This window comes from Protobothrops mucrosquamatus, unplaced genomic scaffold, assembly GCF_001527695.2.
Source record: "Protobothrops mucrosquamatus isolate PMUCROS unplaced genomic scaffold, P.Mucros_1.0 scaffold56, whole genome shotgun sequence".
NCBI classification, from domain to species: domain Eukaryota; kingdom Metazoa; phylum Chordata; class Lepidosauria; order Squamata; family Viperidae; genus Protobothrops; species Protobothrops mucrosquamatus.
The window spans coordinates 838875-862270 of NW_015386436.1; the positions used below are offsets into that span (position 1 = coordinate 838875).

Sequence of the window (23396 nt, forward strand, 5' to 3'; positions counted from 1 at the left end):
GAAGTCCTCTGGAGCCCGGAGGGATTGGCTGCTTGGGACCGTGTGGCAGACGTGTAACTGGCGAGATACCAGTTTCCCTCCAACTGCAGCTCTCCCTTCTCTCTCTGGCAGAACGGGACCCTCAAGACAGCCCTGCTAGACTACATCAAGCGTTGCCGGCCGGGAGACAGCGAGAAGCACAACATGATTGCCCTCTGCTTCAGCATGTGCCGGGAGATTGGGGAGAACCACGAGGCTGCGGCCAACGTCCAGCTGAAGCTCATTGAATCCCAGCCATGGGGTAAGGACTGACCTGCCCAGGGAGGCCCCTCTGGCAGATGCTCCGGATGGATGGAGGCTGCACTCGGGGACCCACCACGCTGGTCTGGTCAAGGGTTTCTCGTACAACTTGTTCTTCACCTGGCTTCTCCTGAGGAAGCAAAGCGCACTGAGGGCCCAGCTCCTCTTTCTCTTTCCTTCAGGCTGGGGTCAGGTCTCAGCCAAACGGGCAGCATAGACCCCTGCTCAGTTGCCAAGAGCCAGTCACTCCTCAGAAACTGGCTCTCTCTTAAGGCCAGCTGTGGCCCCCGGGTGTGGCTGAACTGATCTCCCAGGCAGACGGTCCAGTGAGGAGGATGGTAGGAGTTGCGTTTCACAGGTTCCCCTTCAACCAAGAGCCTCCCATGGAGTCAGCTGTGCTGGGCTTCAGTGTCCTCTACAGGCATCTAGAAGCAGATTTGCAAATTAAGCTGCCCTTTGGCTGCTGCTGGGAAGGGCAGAGAACCTCCGGCAGTAACTCACACAATCACACTTCTAAGCCTATGCAAAATATTGTAGCTTGGACCCAGTGGTACCAGAAAAAGGCGGTTGTTGCTTTGATGCCAGTGTTGCCTTGGAGTCTGGTCACATTCAGTAATCCTGTGCCAGCTGGATTTTCCCATGGCAGAGCCAGGGGGTGAACTGGTGAGAAAATGAGGTGGCTTCGTGTTTCCAAGGAGGCCCCTTCAGGCCTGGGCCCCTTTTCCAGCTAGGAGCTCTGTTGTTGTGCTCTCTGCTAAGCAGGGGGTTCTTCTAAGCCCCTCAGCAGGTTCTCACCCAGTGAGGTGGGGTAGCAGGACCATCCCACCTTGCAGCTGCTCCAGGGAGAGAGATTGGCCGCCTGTGTCCAAAGCAGCTCGGGGGGTGGGGGGGCTGTTGTCATTTGGGCTTGGTGAAATACCTCTGATTCAGTGTTGGGTCCCTCCCCTCTGCCTGCGCTTTTTCATCCCACAGTCCTGGGTGGGATTGCCACGATGGCCCAGGCTGCCAGCTGCTCTCTTCCTTCTAGAGGAGAGCCTTCTGGACGTGCCAAGCTTGAAGAAGCTCCTGATGAAAGCCCTCACCCTCTTCCTGGATGCTGCAGAGAGCTACTCCAAGGTGAGATGGAGAATAAGGGGGTGCCTGGTGCAGGTGGGTCCCCTGGAGTCGCTGGCATCTTGTGGAGGAATCTGCAGCTGAGGTTGGGGTGAAGTTTAGAGACTGGCTAGCTTGAATCCCTGCAGGGCAGGAAGCGATGGAGTCCTGAGCTCCCCAAAGTGCTTACCTGGTTGTTCTCAAGAACGACGTTTCAGCAAACCAATCGCCAGTAATGGCACCTTTGATTTGCCAGGTGTTTTGCCAAGTGTTTTCGGAGCTGTCGATGTCTCCCTTCTGGGTTTGGTGGGGGAAGCAGTGGGGCAGGCAGTTGCTCCAGTAGCTCCCTCCTTGCTCTGCCTGGTGCATCTCTGTCTGCTCCCCTGTCCAGGACTTCTGCGTGTGCCAGTCCTTGCGCTGCAGGAAGTTGGCCAGACTCATCACCCTGCAGCTCCACTTCCTGACTACTCCCCACAAGACCCAGCTGATCAACCTGAGGCGGGGGAGCTTGCTGCCCTGCGTCCTGGCCCTGCCCAGGTTCTACCAGGTGAGAAGGGCCTTCGCCCTCTGGAAGGGATGGGCTGGTTCATCTGTAAAGGTATTAGAAGAAAAATGCCAGGAGGTGTCCTCTTTCCTGTCCTCCTCCTTTGAGGGAGATGGGCAGTTCGGAGAAGCTGAATGAATGAATGAACAAACAAATGAACAAACCAACCAAACCGGCATCTATTTGCAATGGCCGCAGTCTTCCAGATCACACAGTCACCACTTACCACCTTTCCAGCCAGCTTCCGACAAACAAAATCAATGGGGGGTTAAGTTATTATTCACTTAATAACTGCAATGATTCGCACGCACGCAGACACACAGACACCAGAATCTCTCTCCTGATCAGTAGCTGGCCGAGCCTGCCTGGGAGGCTCCTTTAATGAAAGTGCTCGAAGGACTGGTACACAGGTAGTCCTCGAGTTATGACTGTAATGGAGCCTGCTGGTTATGGTGGGAAGTCAGGAGGACATAGTTTTTCATGTTAAATGAACGAGCCCCCATCCTGGCTCTCTCCGGTGCATTTTTTAATCAAATGCGTGAGATGTTAAATGCTCACCTGGGTGAACTGGGTGGCGAAGATGACAGTGGGCCTGGTGTAGGAAGACCGCCTGCCCCATGCTCCCCTTCTCACCTCTTGGGGCAGTGGGGTCGTGGCTGGGGGGCTGGAAGGCGGCGGCTCCCAGGGCTCCCTCTGAGTTCCTCCCCTCTTCCTCCAGGCAGCCGTGGTGGCCGAGGCGTATGACTTTACCCCGGACTGGTCTGAGGTGCTCCATCAGCAGGTGATCCTGAAGGGCGACTTCAGCTACCTGGAGGAGTACAAGCAGCAGGGGCTGCTCAAGGCCGGCACCTTTGAAGAGGTCGCCCAGAAGTGAGTCTCCTGGGCCAGCCACTTTGGCCGCTTTCATGCAGCTGGGGAGGCCGTTTGCGGCTTCAAGAGCTAAGAGGGAGCGACGGGGCAGAAGAAGCCTTTTAGCTGGGAGGAGGGGGGCTCTGTTAACCGGGAGACCTTCTCTTTCAGGTTCAAGCAGCAGGCAGCGAGTGAGTCTGCTGTAAGAAACCTGAAGAAGCTCCTGACTTACTGTGAGGACATTTACGTCTATTACAAGCTCGCCTATGACAACCAGTTCTACGATGTGGTGAACATGCTCCTGAATGACGCCCAGACAGGCTGCTGTCTCAACGATTTGCTGGCCAATTAGCTCATCCTGGCTGGACAAAGCAGAACTGTAACCGGTGCCCTCACAAACTTCAGACAAGCCAGAAAAATAAACTTAGGGAATTACATTTTCAATAATCCAGAGGAAAGATTACTGGAGATGCTGTTTTTCAGATGATGTGAACTGCACAAAATATTGAGGATTATTAATCTTGGACGTAGTGTCAAATATATTGATTTCTGAAGTCAGACTGGAACACAACTGCCATTGGATTTGAACTTCACATTGAAGACCAACTTCCGTGGCTAAAGCTTAGAGATAGTTTTGAATTATCTCATGGCCAAACAGAGAGCCAAACATATCTGAATTTGACCTGGGAATTATCTCGGAACTATTTTTTCTTCCATGCCAGAAATAGCTTTTTCAGATCTGTTTTTGGACCTATTAGAATAGCTTTGCAAATTTGCTATTTTGGATTTCAGTGACTGCAGAATCAGAGTTGAAGCCCAAGTAGGCATTGTGGTTCTGTGTACGTGTCACTTCCCAGGAACTTGCAAAAGTGGCCAACTGTGCCGATAGCAGTATGCCTGGACGGATCGGGCGTATGACTGGCTCAAAGAACCAGAAAACGTTGGTGTTCCGTTAATTTGGAGTGTGGGGAAAGCTGGACACTTTAGACATTGGGAAAGGAGGCCGAGTGTGGGCTGGTAGCCAAGGCTGGTTAGACACCTTTCCTCCCCTGGGAAGCCACAGCAATAAAGGAGGGCTCCCCGTTGCTTTTGCTCCTTCCTTCAGAGCCATCGAGGGTTGAGTCTGGGTGCCGTGCCGTGGCTACTAATTACCATCCTGTCCTTAAAAATAGTACAATTTAGCCACTCACGTGCTTAGAAAGAGGAGCCATTATTGGATTGGCTCATGTCTTGAGACATTACCTGTATTTTCTTTGGGGGGGGGAATCTTTCCAGTCTGGCGATTAATGGAGGGCAGCCTCAGACTGAAGAGGGGAAGGTGTGGCCAGAACCGGGCAATCCACACGGTCACTTGAGTGGGTTGAGAGAAGAGCCGCTTTCCCTCGGCCCTTTGGTCCCTTGTCAGCCACTGTTATTGCCCGTGGGAAAAGCACAAGCTGACCAAAGATCTCAGTCCTCACAATAGTGATTTTATTAAATTAGTTGCTTTTATAAAACATTTGCAGATGTCATAATTCTGAACATAACAATTTGCCCAACCATTATAACTGTTGCAGTTTGCTAAGCAGGATTCCTATACGTGAGGAGAAAAAAAAAACACAGCAGTCTTGTGAGAGCCACCAAACCGGGTGACAAGAAAGTGTCCCAAAGAATCAGCAAAGTATCGGCTGAACGGCCAGAGAAGGCCCTTCCCCCTCCCAGGGCAAGAGAAACAGCCCCCTTGTCCCTTTCAAGCTTGGAAGCCAGGGAAATTTATAGCTACGCCCCTCAAGCCACTGAAAAACCAAATTCTAATAGAAAAGCCATTTTAATACTACTGCAAACCCATGCATTTGCTGCAAACCGCCTTTGTTTTCTGGGTAGTTTCTTGTAAAAAAAGATAAGAGTTAAGATTGTTATTACTAACTCTGCTGGTAATAATACAACTTCGGCCATGTCAAAATTAATGTCCAATTTAGTGCTGCTTCACTGCCATGAAGACACACATTTTTGATATTCCGTTATTTCCTATCATCGAATAAAAAAATTGAGCTTCATAATTTTATTCCCTCGGCATCGAGACAGGTATTCCAATGTGTCAAGTTGTGACAGGATAACCAACAGCACAAAGATACTGCACTTTGATTGTTGCATTTGGCAGAATTGAAAGGAGTTGTGCTACAGTTAGGGCAAGCCAACAGATGGTAAGAACGGGTCACATGAAGTCTTCAAAGTCTTGTACGTAGCCGCCATCATAACCACCATAATCTTCCAAGTCATCTTTCATCGTTGCTTTTAGGCCTCCACCAGGCACCACGCCTTTTTTCTTCTTTTTGGCTTTATTTTGCTAGAAAGAAAAAGGAACAGCTCAGATTTAAGAACACAACTGGACCTCGCCAATCCTGGGCTAGAAAAGGGAAAGTAAGCCTTGATTCCCTTACAAACTACATGAAGTTACTACTGTGCTACTTTTCCTCCCAGGAAACCCAGGGTTGATGAAAACTGAAATCCAGACCGTGTGGAAGGTATCAAATCAAGAGAAAACATTTATTCTGACATGCGGGATTCTGTACCCGATGGAGTATTTACTTTCATCAGGATCGTGATCAAAGTTTACAAACTGCCCTGTAAAACCATTAACCAGCTTGCCAGAATAAGACAAAAGCTGCCAGGTGCCTTCCTGCACAAGCCACTGATCTCCCCCCCCCCCCCCCCGAAGGTCAAGCTCAGCAGAATATCACAATGGTTGCCAAAGCTTGGAAGAGCCTCTCCCCCCCCGCCCCCGACCCACCTTCTCCTGCTTTTGCTTCTCGCTGCACAGCACCGTCAAGGAATTGGAGATCTTTTTCAAGTCATCGACTTCCACTGAAGAAGGAACAAGGAGGGATTATTTATAGCTTGCTTTTTCTGCCCCCCCAAAAAGGGGGGCAAAGGAATTTTACATCACAAGAAAATCTCTGGGGTTCCTGGAAAAATATTTTAGGGAAAACGCAGAAAAGCTGGGAGTTTATGGGTAGGCAAAAGACACCACACAGGTGGGAGGTGGTCATATCCAGGTTATGACCCCAAGCCCAGAACCGAGCGAGTCCAAGCAGTATGAGCAGCCTGCCTGCCTTCATTGAAAACTAAGATTCTTCGTAGAAAAAAAATGAAAATCCCCAGTTGAGCAATAATTTTAAAATGTTCATTTTTTCTGAATGTTTTATTTGGCATGCCAAAGATTGCCTCTGTCCACCGACTTGTTCAAAATGTCATAGCAGCCTCTAAGTGTCCAAAATGAGCCTTTGCTCAAAAGCCCCTAACCCTCCCCAGGCCCCCCACAGGCAATCTTCCCCAGATGACCTGGACTCTAACTCCACAGGCTCCTGAGGCCGGCCAGCCCCCAGGAAACCCCTGACGAGGCCTTTGTGTGCAGCTCTTCTTCCCTGCTCCTTTCCCAAAACCAGAACAGGACGACAAAATGCCCTCCTGGGCAGGTTTCTTCTCAAAAGTATCTGCTAAGAGATCACCTTGATTTGCCTTGCATACAGTTGCAAAGTATTAAGTGCTGACATGAGTATTCATTTAACTGAGTCGAGAGAAGGCAAGCACTGGTGTGCACCGTCTTTCCCCGCTGCTTTCCCTAACATTTAAAAATATCCAAAAGACTTGATGGAAATATTTGAGAAGTAAAGCTGTCTCCAACACATTTAACATCTGCTATTAACCTGAAGTTACTATAGTCAATAAAGCATCAAGGAGAAATGAGGAATAATTTGTGTGAATGTCCATATATGGTACCAATAGTTAACTGCTTCAGTTCTGTTGTAATAAAAGTCAGCATTGGCTAATACGTTAAAAAATGGAGGGCTACCAACACTCTCTGTTTCCCAACAAAAAACAAGTAAGGCCATTCTGGCTTTTAGGTAGCTTTTATAATACATTTAAAAAAAAAACTTCCTTAAAGGTGTATATTAAATTGGATAAGGCTTTCTTCTCTTCAGTGAATTATATTACAGAAAATTTTAACAGTTATTAGAAATTATTTTAACTTTATGAAATGGTTTGGCTACATCTTCATAAAACAATATAGTAGCTGCTTAAAGCTTTGAAATTGTAAGCAAGCCAAATGGACAGAAATATTAAGTGTAATGAACTATTTAGGAAAATGAATGAAAATTTTTCTTCTCAAATGATCCTGAATTAAGGAGGTAATATATTTTTAGAGATTTCTCAGAAATGCAGAACATGTTGGGAATCACCCAGGTGCCTTTCTTGTAAGATAAATGATCAAATAAGCAGAAAAGAAAAAAAAAAGCTGGCAGCAGCATTAAAACAGAACACAGACATTACAAAAAAGTTTCTGGATTGAATTAATAACAAATTCAATCCCATTAGCCTAGTCTATTTCACTGGAAAACTTCTAATATGTTCATTATTTCCAAGCTAAGTAGGGTGCAAACAATAGTATTTCACTAAATGTACTTACACGAAATGCATATATCTCGAAGTAATGTTTCCAAAAATCCAGCATAATACAATGATTTCTCATACTGTGTTATTTTTTCTTTTAACAATTTCCCAAATTCCGTAAAATCATCTTTTGATGATGGATTCATAGTATCTATTCCACATATGTTATTTACACCTGTAAGAAAGGAGCAATGTATAGAAAGGGCTGCTCAAGCACATAAAATAAATCTGCTGACAACACCTGTGTCCCTGAAAGAAAAAAAAAACATTCCCAAACACGGAGGACAGAAGACCCCTGGACATTCTGAAAAATGAGCAAGGACCTCAAAGCAAGTTACAGAGAGGTGGACAAGTCGTTGGCACTTTTAACAGAAATCCATGTCCCAAATCAAGGAAAGCGGAGCCACGGCCGGCGCAGCCTTCACACTCACCAAAGGTTTCTTTTGCTAACTCCAGATCTGCCTCTTCTTGCAATTTCTGCATTCGGAGCTTGTCTGCTAATTGCTCTTCCGGCGTCAGTTCTTTGGATTCTTCCGATGCCTCCAACTTAAAAAGGGACAGAGAGCAGAAATGCCACCTGTGCCCGCCCAGGCGCCGGCCGCAGCCCGAAGGCCCCGCGGCGAGGCTGCAGGCCGTCCCCGCTGGCCTCGGGGAGGGAGGGAGGGAGGGGGGGGAGTTGGGGGCGGCTCACCCTTTTCGTAACCTCCTCCTGCTTTTTCCGCTCCTTTATTTTTTCTGCTATTTTCTTCTTTTCGGAAACTTTGGCGTCTGCGGACAGGCAAAAGGTTAGCGGCGGCTTCTCGCTCGCGACGCGGGACTCCCGCGGACCCGCCGCCCGGCCGCTCACCTGGCTTGGCCTCGGCCTCCTTCTCCGCCGCCTCCTCCTCCTCCTCCTGCTGCTGCTGCTCCTCCTCCTCGTCGTCCCAGTTGTCCTGCCCGGGGCAGAGCAGAAGCGCCGGTCACCCGCCGGGAGGCCTCCACCCGCCGCCCGCCCGCCTCCCCCAATGGACCGGGCAACGCGCCCCCCGCCGCCGCCCCCCCCTCCCGGCCACCTTGACGTCGTCGTCCTCGTCCTCGCCGGCCCAGCGGTCTATGGCCGCCACGGCGGGAGTGGGCCGGAGGCGCCCGGCCGGCGGGTCCGGCGCCTCGAAGGTGTCCGCGTCTGCGGGGACAGAGAAAGGGTCAGCGGAGCGGCCGGGCCGGCCTGGCCGGCGGGAGGGAGGCAGGGAGCGGGAGGGGGCGGCGAGGGGCCGCCGGACCTACCCCAGGAGTCCGCCTCGGCCGCCATCTTGCCCGCCGCCCTCTCGCTTGCGGCTCGCCCAGGCCAGCAGGCAGGAGAGACCGCGCGCGGCACGACGGGACTTCCGCCCCCGCCCCCCAACGCGCTTCCGGCTTCCGTCGACGTCCCCGGAAGAGGCGGGAGCTGTGGGAACCCGCCCCCGTGGCGCGCCCGGCCGGTCGGGAAGCCGAGGCGGGGCTCTCGGGAGCGGCCTTCCCTGCCGCGTCGCTTCCAGGCGGGCGGCTGACTAAGCAGCCAGCGCCGGCCTCCCCTTTAAAGCCGTCCCGATTCGTTTCGAATGTTTTGCTTGCCGTAAACCGGGCTCCCGAGAAGGCCGCTAATGGTCTCCTTTAGTGTATCTACGCCCCAAATTATATCAAAGTATAATAATTATACTTTTGTAAAATCGGTATAAAATGCTTGTTTGTATAACCGAGAGCTTACGCACAATTTCTTGTGTGTCCAATATTCTAAGACGGAGCCATTTATTAAAAAAAATTACATTTCCACTGAAAATTAAAAACCAGACTTGCACCAAATTACAAAATGATAGTTTAATAAGTATTTACAGAGCAGCCTGCAGCGGTTGATTTGGTTGTCCTACATAGGATTAAGTTACCCATATTACCAATCATTTAGAGACTGTCAAACCTCACGTTCCTTTTTTTTCCTCTTCAGTGATCAGTGTTATTTGCAGTATTCCACCTTAACAAAAAGCAGTGGGTTTATTGGTTTTGTTCATGAAAATGCATGTTTGCTTTAAAAAGTTTCTCTAAAAAGGTGCTGTACAATTCCCTTGAAATAACAGAGAAATGTCCATTGCATTATTCAAGGTGAGGACTGCTGTTCAATTTACTTGTTAATGGATTTGCAGAAAATAATCTCTGAATGCAGCATAGCAAACTATCATAAGAAAATCACACGCTCACTCTCTTATCCCCCCTCCAAAGTTCCAGACTTTCAGCATCCGCTGTTCCTCAAAAAAAGGGTTCTTCACAGTTCTGTTTTGAAGCTGGGGAAGATCAAAGGGGTGGGTGGCCTTCTGCACGAGCCCGAAGCCCTTTGGCCAAGCCATCGGCTCACAATCGACAAGCTACCTTGCGGAGACGACTGGCAAAGAGTTGTGAGCTATCATCATTAGAAGCCACAGAGGAGCAGCTTGGACTAATTATTATAGAGTTACCTTCTCTTAAATCAAAAATAATCTGAGTCAAGGGCACTCCTACACTGCTCATAATGATGATAATCCACTTTCATAGATTTGAGAGCATTTTAACATTTTCAAAATCAAATGTATCAATATAGCTGTTACTAGCAAAACAGGAAAAAAATGGTTACAGGGATCACCTCTGGGAAAACACATACACGCTTACTTACATTATATATAATGTGTGTGTGTGTATATATATTATAGTAACATTATGTACATTTTATTTCAATAAAGACATTTAAGACAAAACAGCGTAAAGATGCCCAGATGCCCTAGAGATAAATACAATTCAAAGATTCTCATTAAAATGAATCTGTAGCATTTTCCTGCAAGCAAAATATCTTTCTTTAAATAAAAAAAAAGTCAGCATTCAGGATAGCAAATGCCTTTTTTTTTCTTTTCACAGAAAATTCACCATAATTCTGTGCTAAATGAATAATGATTTCCCACAAAGCAGGCTTGCTCTACATGCTAACTTTTTAACAGTTCAGTGACACATGTGCTAGCTACATATATAACAGATAATATAGTAAGAAAACACTCAACTTGATGAAAAGTTAAAATCTTCATTAATACATTGGAAAAAGTTGATATAACTCATGCCTTTTAAAATCAAAAATTACAAAAATTAAATGTTTTCCTAAAAAGATTTTCCTTATTTTAAGGACTCATTCAAAAATGAAGCTGCGTGTAATTTGTACAATAAAATTGTACAAGTAAACAGGTAATATACATAAAAAATTAATTGACATACTTCTCAATTATCAGTTGTCCACCTTTAATTTCCAATACTGTTCTTTCTTTAACAAGCATACAAAATATCAAACTTCTCTTTAGAAAAAGTGCCATTCTGCAACATCCTTTACATAAAAACAGCCCGAGCCTGTGGCGTGTCTATGCAGTTTAGAGGCAAAGCTTACTTTTACAAATTTTTCCCTTCCATAAAAAGCCTCCCAAAAAGGAGAGTATGCTCCATTAAAAAAATATCAGCCTCTTGTATAACCTGCATTAGAGAGCCAAGGCTTGAAAACCATTTCCATATAATATAGAAAACCACTATGATAGCATATCAGCTGCACTGGCAGCAGGAGTGTCCAGGACCACAGGGACAGACAGGGTGACTATGGCAGGACTAAGCCACACACATGCTTCAAACTGGCTGGAGCCTCCTGCAGGGCAGAGGGCCAAACCCTGCAGGGCTTGAATGCTCTCTGTGTTTTCATTTGTGGAGATCCTGGTGCAGCAGGAACTGAGCTGCATCACACCAAGCAAATTCTCAGGGACTCCTACGGACAGGAGACTGAGGCACTGATCTCTCTCTCTCTATGATCTGTGCGCACAAGAAATTACCTGTCCACAGTACATGCCATCACGATGGTTTAAATATTCTGCATATTAGTAATTCTTATATCTCTTATCTAGCCAGTCTCTTGATTTTTTTTAAAAAAAGATTTCCACTACAGTAGAATGAATGAATGAATGAATGAATGAATGAATGAATATATATATATATATATATATATATATATATATTCAATATATGTATATATACATACATACATACATATATATATACATACACACATAGAATAAAACTAGATGATTTTTAAAAACAAATATACAATATGCAGGCAGACAAAGCAGGAAAATGGCCATTCAACCGAATAATAAAAATAAAAATGAATAAAACTTGGCTATTCCCAGAAAAATATGAAGTCACCTCAACTAAAAGGAATGCATAATGAAATTCTAAAATTGAATACAGATCAAAAGTGTAAAAAGGTTATAAACCTTAACAGGAAAAAAATTACTGGCCATTCCTGTTGAAATGAGAATTTTAAAACACAAAGTGGCTACAAACCCACTTAGAGAGCACCAAACAGAGAGAAAACAAGAGTCCATTTTCAATCTCTGTGATTTCATAAATCCTGTATTTTTATAGGATAAACTGCTGGTGGCAGAAACAGAATTCTTTAAAAACGGCAGGTGTTCTGTACATTAAAAACCAGTGGAGTTGCACTAGATCTAAAGACTCTTCTCCTGTTCTAGCCTACCTACTGTACTGCACATCTTTCCATTTGGCGATATAGGAAGTTCTTCTGTAACCCTTTATTACTGTTGGGCACCAAAGATAAGAAAAGCGAGAAAGGGTACAAAAATGCAAAAATTTCAACAGTAATGGCAATGTTTTTGTTCTAGTCCAAAAACAAAAAGGATCCTGCATTTTCTTTCCCTTCAGCTTTGACCAGAAATTGAGTTTAATCGGGGGGTAGTAAGTCATGCAAGCGAAATCTGTCTCGTATGTGAGGCCGAACATCTTCATTCTAGAGGTGGGGAGAGCAAAACAAAACTTTACCATCTTTCATGTATTACAGTAAAGTTAATTTGCGATAATAACCCTGGGATTTCGGAGCGTGGTCAGAAACTACTACTTTTTGTTGCAGAGAAAGAAGAAAGGGAGCCAAGAGAGGGCCAGAGCCTGTGGAAGGCTGGAAACCCAACTTCCGCTTCTGAACTACTCTCCACAGCTTTTAAAACCCTGCGCTCTTTGTTTTCAATCAATCACCACATTCAAAGAAAACAAGACACGGTGGGGGGGAAGGGCTGAAAAATCTGTGCTAGCTTATGGCTACTGAAATGTTTGCAAGTTCTTACTGAACTATTTAGTGAAGTTAGTCCTCCTGGCAATGAGGAATGTGCACCAGCTTTAATTGTTCCCAAATTCAAACTCAGGCTGTCAGAAATGTCGCTTTATTGGTCTCTGTAATCTCACTCCACATGATGGCTAACAAGCACTTGCAGGCCTCTTCCATTCACCAAAGGTTCTTCTGTGGAGACACTTCTGTGAGGTTGCATTATGTAACCTTCAGCTCTAGTCGACATACTTATATTCTGATTAAAATGTGCATTCTAAAAAAATAGAATTCACTCACACATTGAGTATGGACAGGAAATGAGCCATTATAGGTAGTCCTCAATTAACAACAATTGGGCCCAAAGTTTTACAGCCTTTCTTGCCACAGCTGTTAAATGAATCACTGCGGTTAGGTTAGTAACACAGTCGTTAAGAGAATCTGGCTTCCCCATTGACTTTGCTTGTCAGAAGGTCACTGCAACCGTCATAAATACGAGTCAGTTGCCAAGTGTCTGAATTCTGGTCACGTGACCCTGGGGATGCTGCAATGGTTGTAAGTGTGAAAAACCGTAAGTCACCTCTTCAGTGCTGCTGTAACTTCAAACAGTCACTAAATGAACTGGCTGGGGACGGCCTCTACAAACACATCCTCTTGCTTAAAAAAAACTACAAACACATCGTCTTGCTTGACCTTTGACAGAGGAGGAATCACCTTTAAGAGGCTAGAAGAGTTTTATTCAAAAATATTTTTGGACAGATCAGGGAAGTTGTGCTGCTATAAAAGGAAGGGAGCGAACACTCCCTAAAGGAAGCTGTAACGCAATGCAAAGACATCTACAGGTGTTTCCTAAGTCAAAAACCAGCATCCTGAATTGTGCTACTTAATCTATGAAGGTTTAAGAAGAAAAAAATATATATTTAAAGAATACTTACCAGTTCTACAAGTTTTTCCAGAAAAGGAATCAACTTTAGGAGTTCATTGTCATTTTTATCCATGAACCAGCTTTCTATAGGAATCCCATTTGAAAGCTAAATTTAAAAAAAGGTAAAATAAGGTGCTACAGTTTCTAGAATGAGATAAAATCTCCTTTTCAGTAGTTCCTTCATTAATTCAACTTTTTAAAAACTCTGCCCATGTGCTCAGAACCTCTTCAAACTTATAGTAATTGATGAAGATTCTGGTGAAGCAAATAACACAAAAATCAGTGCACCATGGCCTGCTTTTACTGAGCACACTGAGCCAGCATTGACTCTTCTGTTTTGGAAAGTCTGGAAAACTTTAGCTGAGCTGCAGTGACCCTTTCTGTACTTCTCAATCAACTGCACAGACTGGCTCGAGATATTCTGGCCTATCCCTCTATAGGCCAACTGGACAGAGGCAGCAATCCTCTTCTGGCCTCGTGAGCAGGAAAGCCCTTTTTCTGAAATCTGCAGGGATTTATTTAATAGGAGCATTATTCACTTCCAAAATCTGTGTCACGAAGAGTCTGGTTCTTTTCGTCTCCCCTTAGATTGCCATCTTCAGTTTGGGGTTTCTCATCCTTCTTCCCCACGGTAGAAGGCGGCTCAGGCCGGTGGGCTCAGGTGTTCAAGACAGACATGGCACCGTGAAATGCTTGTGTGCCGTTTGCTCTGCCAGAACCTCTCTTCCTGGGACACGGATGATGCTTTCATTGCACTGAAGTTCATGGTACGGCAGGAGTATGGCTGCCATCTATGAGGGAGGCTGCGCCTTTCTCCTGAGCCGTCTCTCTATTGCTTTCTGGGCATATGTCAGCCCAGGGTGGACTGGCCCTGAAGTGAAGGCCGGCCAAATCTGAAGAGCGCCAAAATTACCATGGAAGAAGGCATCGCTAGATGCTTTCCACACACACTGCTGCCAAGGAAACAATTTAAAAATGCCTCCAAAGTCAACAGGCGCAGAGAATGATTTGAAGGAGACTTTATTTAGTATTCTAGTGAAGTCTGAAAAATGACCTCCAGGAAATACTCACCTGGTAGGCAAAGGCTTGTGGTGAATTGTCGATGATGATCGTTTTTGAGAGATCTCTACCAAGAATATTTAAATCTTTTATGTAGTTCCCTTGCACACAAACACAATGTTCACGGAAAAGTCGATGCCTATAATTAAGAACACATTTAGGCTGCATGCAGACAAGCATAGATAAAGGAAATACTGTAGTCAAAACCCCTTCATCTATTCTGTGCTTTAAGAACAATCTTCTGGATAACAGAGCTTTGTTATAAAAAAGGAGATTAAAAGGGCCAAGATCAATTCTTTCTCAATTAAATGCAATAGGGCCCTAGCTTAGGGGGCTCAAGCAAACTAGTCCTGTCCCGCATTTGCTGTTTTTCCTCTTCCGAATACATTCAATATTACACTGAACTAACTTGAAAGTTTATGGGGGACATAAAGCAAAGGGCACATCAGTCAGAATTAACTGCAGTCCACTTATAGAATGGACCTACTCCTAACTATCCTAATGAGGGCTGCTGGGTAGTCTTTGGACAAGCAGGAGCAGGGATCTTAGTCCAGTGGCAAACGCTTTAAAGCAGCCAAGCCTTTTCCCAGGCCTGCATAACTTAAAATATTGTATCTGCTGGGAACAAGGATATTTGGCCAGCCCCCTTGAAGCAATTTCTACAATGTGGAGGAAAAGTAGAAATCAAGAAGAAGAGTATTACAGGATAAAGTTACACTGCAGGGTTTAGTCAGATACTGGTGAAAAGTAATAACTTCAGGTTGAATATTTTTAAGGACTTGAGGAAATGTTAAGAGCAGGCCTGTTAATAGCTATTTATCCCCACTACATATTAGATATTGCTGTGATGCTAAAATAGTGCTAAATATACTTATTTTGTTATTCTGGTTAAAATGTAAATAACAGATGACAGCTTTCTATTCAAGCTTACCTGACCAGCTGCTTTTTAGGGTCTAATATATTCAGCAATTTGTCTGCATAGACCTTTTTAGAAGCAGTAAAAAGAATGATCTAAAAGAAAGAAAGGGAGATGCAATTGCCATCCATACCATCAAGAAAAGTAAATAGTAAAAGTAAATAACTTTTACAAAAAAAATTTAAGCATCTTCCATTACCTCATAAATTTGGGACATACATTCTAAGAATTCTCTGAAAAATGGTCTTAATCGCACATAAACCTAAAAAGAGAACAAAACAGTAATTTTAATTATGGAACACAAAGATTTATTTCAAATGGCAGAGACTTCAGAAATTACAGAGTAGGGCACACTGTTTAATATATTAACATTATTGGTTATTTTAATTTTTAATAATCTATGAAAAAGTAATAGTGACTAGTATATTTGTAGAAAGGCATAGCTATAATAACCTTTAGAGGCAACCTTTTTGCTTTGAACATTCTGTTTATTAGAACAGAAACACAACAGAGATAATCTTTTATAAATGCAAGTTTTTGAGATTTAAGATTCTTTTTCATCAGACAAGTTAGTTCACCCACAAAGACATATTCGACAAGTGAGTTTTAACAGAAACAACATTTTTATGTCCACCAATGCAGAATTCCCAGGAAAAGCTCTTTTTATGTCACTAAACAGAATTTTGCTCAAAACTCAACTGAATTACTTTTGTCTACATTTTCCACCAGAAAGTCACCAGCAAAGACTTAGTTTAAGAGAAATATTATTCTTAGGCATCTGATGTTGAGATCAACATCTTTTTATCAGTATCAATTCTTCATATTAAGCAATAGCTACATACATCTCAGTTACCAACCTTTGCCTTCTCTTTGGCCTTCATAAAAGGTATATTATCATTCTAAAAGGTATATCAGAGAGCAAAAAAAAGGGGGGGAGAAGATTCATGATCAAGAATTTTAAGTCAGCCCTCTGCTGTTAAGACACGCACATTCAATACTTCCTGGGGAGCATGAAAAAGAGAAAGACCTTATACCCCACCCCATCCCTACCTAAACTTACCGGAGGTCATTCCTCAATCGCGCCTTCCTTTCAAGTTACACAGGTTGTAGTGGTGCAATACTTTAGCACTATGATTGATCACTGCTACTATTATTTATATTAAAGGCAAGATGCAGCTAACGAAGCAGCTCAATTACTCAAGACTCCTGCTGAAATAAGTGGATTTGCAACAGGGTGTTTGTGGATTTATTTAAAAAGTCTGACATTTCTTCTTCCTGTATTCAACCGTTTTTCAGATTGTCTAAAAATGTTGAAGCTGATGTTTCAAGAGTTAACAAGAATAACAAGCTACTAAGATAAAACAAGTTAAAAGGGTATGCTTGGAAGATCTGAACTTGAGCTGGGCCTTTATCAAACCGGATGCAACACCCCGCCAACTCACCCAGGAACAGACCCTCCAGAGGCATCCTCAGTGCTCGCTCTGGTCCTAGATGAAAACAAGCCTTGCCCTAAGCACAGGGACTCAGAGACTGGCTTACAGGGAACCGTGCTCAATACGGCCCTTTGTCTTGAGCTCCACAATGACATATTGGGACTGATTCTGAGACGTTCACAATTGCAGCTCCTAAGAAATGCTTACACTGGAGAAGTGATTAAGAAGCCCCAGATGAAAACGGGTTGGGGGGTTGGAGAGCACATGCCCTGAAAAAGGTCTGCACTTATTAAGGAAAAAAGGTGCCAGGAGTCAAAGATATGCTTCTAGCAAGATTTAGGGTCTGTCAAATGCAAATTTTACATTTTTTTATTATTTCAAAATAAGTCATTTTTGTAAATAACCCAAGAAAATAGACACAGTTATTCTGAATAATATATACCATAGGCAAGAGATCCAAATAGGCTACAACAGGAAAAAAGGCATAGTCCAGTTACTGCCCAGAATGAATAACTACATCCTCCAAGTGTAGGTAAATGAAGAGGATTCTGACTACTGCCGTCATCAGAGAGAAGATAAGAAACCCAAGTGTGTATGTACTTTGGAAGATTTCATGTTATGTTTCAGGGTGTTGAAGGATTGTAAATAAAACAAAAGACAAAAGACAAGTTTTAAAATTAGGGTAAAATACCTGGACAAGTGTCCGTTTAAGATGTCTGATGTCATTCTCCAAAGATACTACAGAGGGGTCCAATATCGTGCGAACTACATGGAGGGAAGCTGTTGCTACTCCCAGGTACATCACACAATAGGGACCTGAGAACAACAGCCGGGGTCAGTGCAGCATCTTTGGCAGTTGCTGGAATACACCTCCTTCTCCTCCTCCTTCCCCTCCTGTTCTTCGCTGGCAGAATTATTAAATGCACCGTAGATGAGAGCAAAGAATATGTTGCGAAGCACCACCAACAGCTAACAATCTCGCAGTCTTCACCAACAAAGCAACGCTTGCCACATGACAGCACCTTGCTAGGAATGAAGGAACGGATCTACGTCTAAAAGCAAGTCATTCCCAATGCTGACGTCCCCTTCAGAATGGAGGGCTTAGCTAGCGTGAGCCGGTTTCCACAGGCGAGGAAGAAAACCTAAGTCTGCAGCAGGCCCTTGTTCTATCAAAGAGCCACGTGGACTCAGAAGGCCTTTTTCTTCACCTCCTGGCAAGGAGGAATACGTCTAGCTTCCTCACGGTTGATAGTTTTACAATGCAATTATATGGAAATAGTCGAAGTAGTAAACCATACACCACAACTCCTCTAAGTTCTGATGGCTTGCTTAACAATATTTCATAGAATATAACCAATAGCTGCTAAATTAGCAACCTTTTAGGAGATCAAAAAGATATCAGATACATAATGTTTGCCCTTTAATTCCACGGGAGCAATTTCACCGTAACCTGATTTGGATTACCTGGTAAATGACATCCTGGAAAAGGACTGGAAACGTGAGTGCAGCATCTTCCAGTTCATTTAGACTACAGTGGACTAATGTTTCATCCTACGGATAATTTAAAAAATGAATTTAGCAGAGGGGCAGAAAAGAATGTGTTCTCTGAAACAGCCCTAGAGAGAGTATCTTTCCCTAAAAAGTGAAGCAAGCAATCAAATACGTTTTTCTTACCAAGTCTAGAACTAAAGAGAATTCTGGTGTACTTCTGGTTTTCAATGGAAGAGCAGGTTTCCGATTAAGTTGTTCTTCTGTTAGCGGTGGAACATGTTTGATGAAGTAGTATCTAAAAATGAGTTATATCACGGTTTGATCATTAATCAGAGAATGAATACTTTACTCTTAAATTATGATAAAGGCATATGTATATTAATAATAATTCTACCCACAGATTTACTAGATGAACCATATAATTATATGCTAGTTGGGGAAGAAACTGTTTTCAGAACTGGAACTTCTGAAAACATGTTAACTATTCCACCTAGCCCAACACTCCTTTTTCTATGGTTCTTGCCTTGTAAAAATTTGGCTTTCCCCCCCAGATTTAGGGCTCTTCAAGTATCTGTTTCCCCCTTCTTTGGTTTTACAGAAGGCCAATCTTAGCTACTGTTTTGCCAGCAGGCACCAGCTGAATTCTTTGTCATAAATATTTTTATTTACACACACACACACGTATGAACACGTACGGATCAAAGACTTCCCAGTCTTCTTCATAGGTGGCTTCTGCATGAGCTGATGAATAACCACTGTCTGGAGATACTGGTGCTAACAAAACACAAAAGTTCCTCATTAGTTTATAGAAGGAAAGAGAAATTTTCTCTTAACAGTGCAGTTGATCATTTAGTTGTTAAAATATTTCTATTTGTCTTCCACTTTTCTTAAGAACTATCATCAATACTTTTTAAGCTTATAATTTGACTCTTAAAAATAGATATATCTGTATCAAACTCCAAATGGTTAGGAATTTTTGCAAGTGAGAGCCAGGTAAAAATTCACAGGTATGTTGTTACTGACATGATAAAAATTATGTGCAGAGTCAAATATGAATCTTTTTAAACCAAACCTTTAGCAGTTTAAGTGTCTAGTAAAGATGATGGTTACCATCTGTTTTCTTTCACACTTATGTCCTATTGTATTGTGGAATTCTGTTTTGATAGTCATCTGACTGGGCTGGTACAAATGTTCCATTAAGTAAATGAATACAAACCTTAAACAGAAAACAATATTATCAAATTAAATTCTTATTAGCCAGAGTGATACTGCCCTTGGCTTTGAGGTTTGTGTACATGTGTAGATGAAGCATAATGCATAAGGAAATTGTTTGTCAGAATACATTCATGCTCAAGTAAAGCGAGTACGACCACAATTGAGCCCAAAATTTCTGCTGCTGAGACGTCTGTCAAATGAGTTTTGCCCCATTTTACGACTTTTTTGCCACATATGTTAAGTGAATGCTGCAGTTGTTAACTTAGTAACATGGTTGTTAAGTAAATCTGGTTTCCCCATTGACTTTGCTTATCCGAAGGTTGCAAAAAGAGATCGCATGACTCTGGGATACTGCAGCCATAAGTATGAGTCAATTGTCAAGCATCTGACTATAAATCACTTGACCATGAGGATGCTACATCCCTGAGGATGTTATAAGCGTGAAAAATGATGATGTCACTTTTTTCAGTGTCATTGTAACTTTGAACGATCACTAAATGAACTGTTGTAAGTCGAGGACTGCCTGTAGATATAAATGACCAGGGTTTCCTAATAACAATGTATTTATCATTTGTTAATCACATCTATAGACTGCTGAACTCCTAAGGGCTCTAGGCCATTTATAAGATAAAACACTGAAGGAATTTAATCAGGAAAAACACACGTATGCCCAAATGTTTTCTTTGCTCTCAACAGTTTGGGGCTGCCGTGTCTCTTGACTCTCTGGCTGCCCCACGTGCAGGTTGGGGGAGAAGTACAACGCTGGAGCCAGGAGCTGCTCAGAGAAACAAAAATGCTTTCTCCTTACCAGTCAGCGGAGGCAGATCACAGTCAGCCACATCATCCACTTCCTCCAAGACAGTGCTGATGGTCGTTCGGACCTGGGCTGTCTGGCTGGCGTAGGACGCTCCGTTGGCTGAGACAGCAGTGCTGGTAATAATCTCATCCACCTGCTCCATATCAAGCTGCTTCACGATTTCTTCAGCCTCCACAGCTTGGCCTGGAGAATCTGAGCCTGCTGTTCCTGCAATAATGCTCTGGGTTAATGCTAGTGCTCTTAAGGTGAGCATTTGCAGGTACTCTTCTGTGTCTGTATTTAAGATCTAAAAAGAAACCTAACAGAATATATTCCCGTTTGCCATTTTTTCCAAATAGGAAACAACTATTTCATAATAACAACTTTAGATGCATGTAAGAGCTAAATACAGTTTTGTGCAGTACTTGCCATTTTTATTTGCTGGTGAGAAAAAATTGAAGACAGGAGAAAATATGGTCCCCAATAATGTAGTCCTTGGGGGGCTGCCGCTGGTGGGATTATCATCCAATTTTCCATTCTGCCGGACATGCTGGTTGGCCATTTCATAATTCCCAGCTTCTAGAACAGACGAACAAAAAGTGCACAGTTTCTAGTGTGATTTTTCCAATATTGGTTGGAAATATAGGTGACAAAGTTTCAATTAAATATCAGATTCCTAGATGAGCACAAATGCACTACAGGATTTAAACCTTAGAAAGCCATGCCTTAGCTGGCACAACCACAAGGCTGACACTCTTAGGGCTCATGGTTCCCAAGGCAATGAAGATTCACAATTGGCTAACTCGTAGTCTGAGAAACTCCACTGACTCTGCCATACACAAATCTTTCAGAAACACACAAAATGTTATAATTTTAAAAAGTGAGCTAAAAGCTGCAGCAGAGGTGTTTTTACTGTAAATTGTTAATTCAGATCATATGATCAGCCTCCGTATGGGAGATGGGTGGTTACTATATTTGATAAATAAAATAAAAGATTTGTAAATATTTGTTAAGAGTTACCCTGAGATGAGCAGCCAATAAATTTTATATAAACAAACATATAAATATTTATAAATCAATCTGATATTGGTAACTTTTTCTTTTTTAATCACCATATTGTTATAAATATGCTGCTTATTACATTAGTTTGTGATAGGCCATGCCCGTTAATAGGCAATTATAAACTGCAGGTAGTAGAAGTGCTTATATAGTTAGCAAAGCAAAAATGCAGCATTCCCTTGCAGGGACGCCTGTTTTCACGGAAGAGAAAGTTATCCTATTAATTGTGTAAAAAAAATAATGTGGTCATGCATGAGCATTCAATTCTCTTTCTCTGTGCTCTGTGCTTTCTTAGCACTGCTTTCCAATCTGCAAATCTGGCAACATGGTTTAGTTTAGATTTTTAAGAAAATTACTTTGCACAATAAAGAAGAAAATGTTTGAAGTAAAACACAAATGCTTCTCATACTATCAGCAGTCCTGCAGTCGTTCTCTTCTTTTTTGAAACCAGGGTCAAAAATTTCAATGGCAGAAGAACCAAAGCCCTCCTCTGAACTAATGACTGGAATATTTACAAACCTCCATTCGCGGGACTTTTCCGCTTCACTCGAGAAAGCTGTTTGTGAGGCTTTTCTCCTGTTCGTGGAGTGGATGTAATTAAGTTGTCATCTATGTCACGTTCAATTCTACTTCTCTTTGCAGGGTGTTCTCGTTCGTCCTTAATAATAATAAAAAAACCCCACAAAATTATACCTTTCCCTTTACTAGCAAACTCTCACTGTCCATTTGTACTGCTTTCATGGAAGTTAAATTTCCAACATCTATTTTTTTTCCATCCTTTTTATTTCATAGGCTTTTGGCAGAAAATATGTCATAAAAGTAAAAAATAACCCACCAAACTTAATTCAAATTTGAATTCTTAAATATTTAGATCATACTATTTGTTTTAATTTTTTTCACTGCTTTAACATGCCAGAAAGAGAAAAATAAACTCCCAAGCCCATAAAAAACAAACATAACAAAGAAACATATGTTCTATATAGAAAAATCACTCTGTCCAATTTTTAAATGTCAGCTACATTGATCACCTTTTCTGTTCCACCCATAGAGATAGTTCATAGATGGAAAGTGAATATATATTGTTGATCCTTAATTTTATTCTGGATTCTTCATTGCTTTTTTATAAAGCATTTTATAAATCTATTTTCTCTCAACTGAAATGAACCTCCCCACTGTTCCAATGAACTTTTCTTCAAAAATCAGGATAAAGCGTTTGCTCCCGATAGAATTGCAATGCTTATGCACTGCAGGCACGTAGTCACGACTGGGAATTCCCCACATTTGACTTCAGTTTCACCAGTGGGTTTCTTTTATTTCTTTTTGTTCCCTCAGCTGGCTTTTAGACTAGCCAAGTATTTACTGCTCTCTTAAAAGGGAAAATTTAGAATTTATACAATTCAATTCAATTGAACTGGCTGAGCCAGGCAGGCTTGAGGGCTCAGAAAACGACCGGAGCATCCTGTAGGGGCTAAACATTATACTGATCCCACAAGGGCTACCAACCTATTTCTGGACAAAATGACGATGCTGACACAACAGCCAGTAAACTAAACTATCAGCAGGGCTGCCTGCAGAGGAACTTAAGAAACCAGTATCTCTTCAAAGCTGACCTACTAGGAGGCATCATCAGCCTGGCAAGAACTAGAGTTAGAACATTTTTAACCATACTAGAAATTCTCTGGAAAATGCTTGCTGTCTTCAGACAGCTCTTTCACGTGTTTCCTGAATAGATTTACAACTGATTTTATTCCAAATGTTTTAATGATTGCTATTTAAATGTTTGCTTTTGTCTTGTTTGCTTTTTAAATGTTTGCTTTTGTCTTGGAAGATATATTATGCAGATTAACACAATCATGTCAAAACATAATAGTAATTCCTGAATATTTATTTACCTTTGGGGTACTTCCTTTAATGAACTTTTTAATTGACGATAGTAAGCCAGTTTCATTTTTCTGAAGTTTTCCTCCACCAACAGATATGTTCTCTTCCACCTCTGAGTATTTCCTCTTTACTCTCAATGCACGCTGTGTGTGATTTTGATTTGACTGCTGAGAAGCTTTCCGTGTTCTCAGCCTCATTTTTGATGGTGTCACATGTAAAGCTATGTAAGACAAGAACAGAAAATACAGCAACAGGTCTCCTACTTAAGGCTCTTTCTGCCAAAGGGGGCAATCAGATATTAAAG

At 42.7% G+C, this 23396-nt stretch overlaps 3 protein-coding genes across 3 annotated transcripts in view; 1 reads left to right on the forward strand and 2 right to left on the reverse strand.

Annotated features, from left to right (window-relative positions):
* Positions 1-4260, forward strand: part of SPG11 (SPG11 vesicle trafficking associated, spatacsin) — a 28529-nt gene extending 24269 nt beyond the window's left edge. Inside the window, exons 37-41 of the mRNA XM_029283320.1 lie at positions 112-280; positions 1307-1395; positions 1763-1918; positions 2634-2785; positions 2936-4260. Of these exons, the coding sequence (XP_029139153.1) occupies positions 112-280; positions 1307-1395; positions 1763-1918; positions 2634-2785; positions 2936-3116 (747 nt within the window). The 3' untranslated portion in view covers positions 3117-4260. The remainder of the gene's footprint in view (positions 1-111; positions 281-1306; positions 1396-1762; positions 1919-2633; positions 2786-2935) is intronic.
* EIF3J (eukaryotic translation initiation factor 3 subunit J) lies at positions 4214-8483 on the reverse strand. The gene is made up of 8 exons (XM_015811900.1): positions 8459-8483; positions 8248-8357; positions 8043-8127; positions 7887-7963; positions 7627-7741; positions 7212-7370; positions 5535-5608; positions 4214-5090 (listed from the first exon to the last, which is right to left on the reverse strand). Exons 1-8 carry the CDS (start codon positions 8481-8483, stop codon positions 4959-4961), a joined length of 777 nt encoding a protein of 258 aa, XP_015667386.1. The 3' UTR covers positions 4214-4958.
* Positions 8484-11303: 2820 nt separating this feature from the next.
* CTDSPL2 (CTD small phosphatase like 2) lies at positions 11304-23321 on the reverse strand. Its single transcript, XM_015811926.1, has 12 exons — positions 23104-23321; positions 21731-21869; positions 20582-20731; positions 20165-20380; positions 18837-18915; positions 18325-18436; positions 18115-18201; positions 15417-15479; positions 15233-15312; positions 14314-14440; positions 13253-13348; positions 11304-12008 (listed from the first exon to the last, which is right to left on the reverse strand). Exons 1-12 carry the CDS (start codon positions 23287-23289, stop codon positions 11943-11945), a joined length of 1401 nt encoding a protein of 466 aa, XP_015667412.1. The 5' UTR covers positions 23290-23321; the 3' UTR covers positions 11304-11942.
* Positions 23322-23396: the final 75 nt, after the last annotated feature.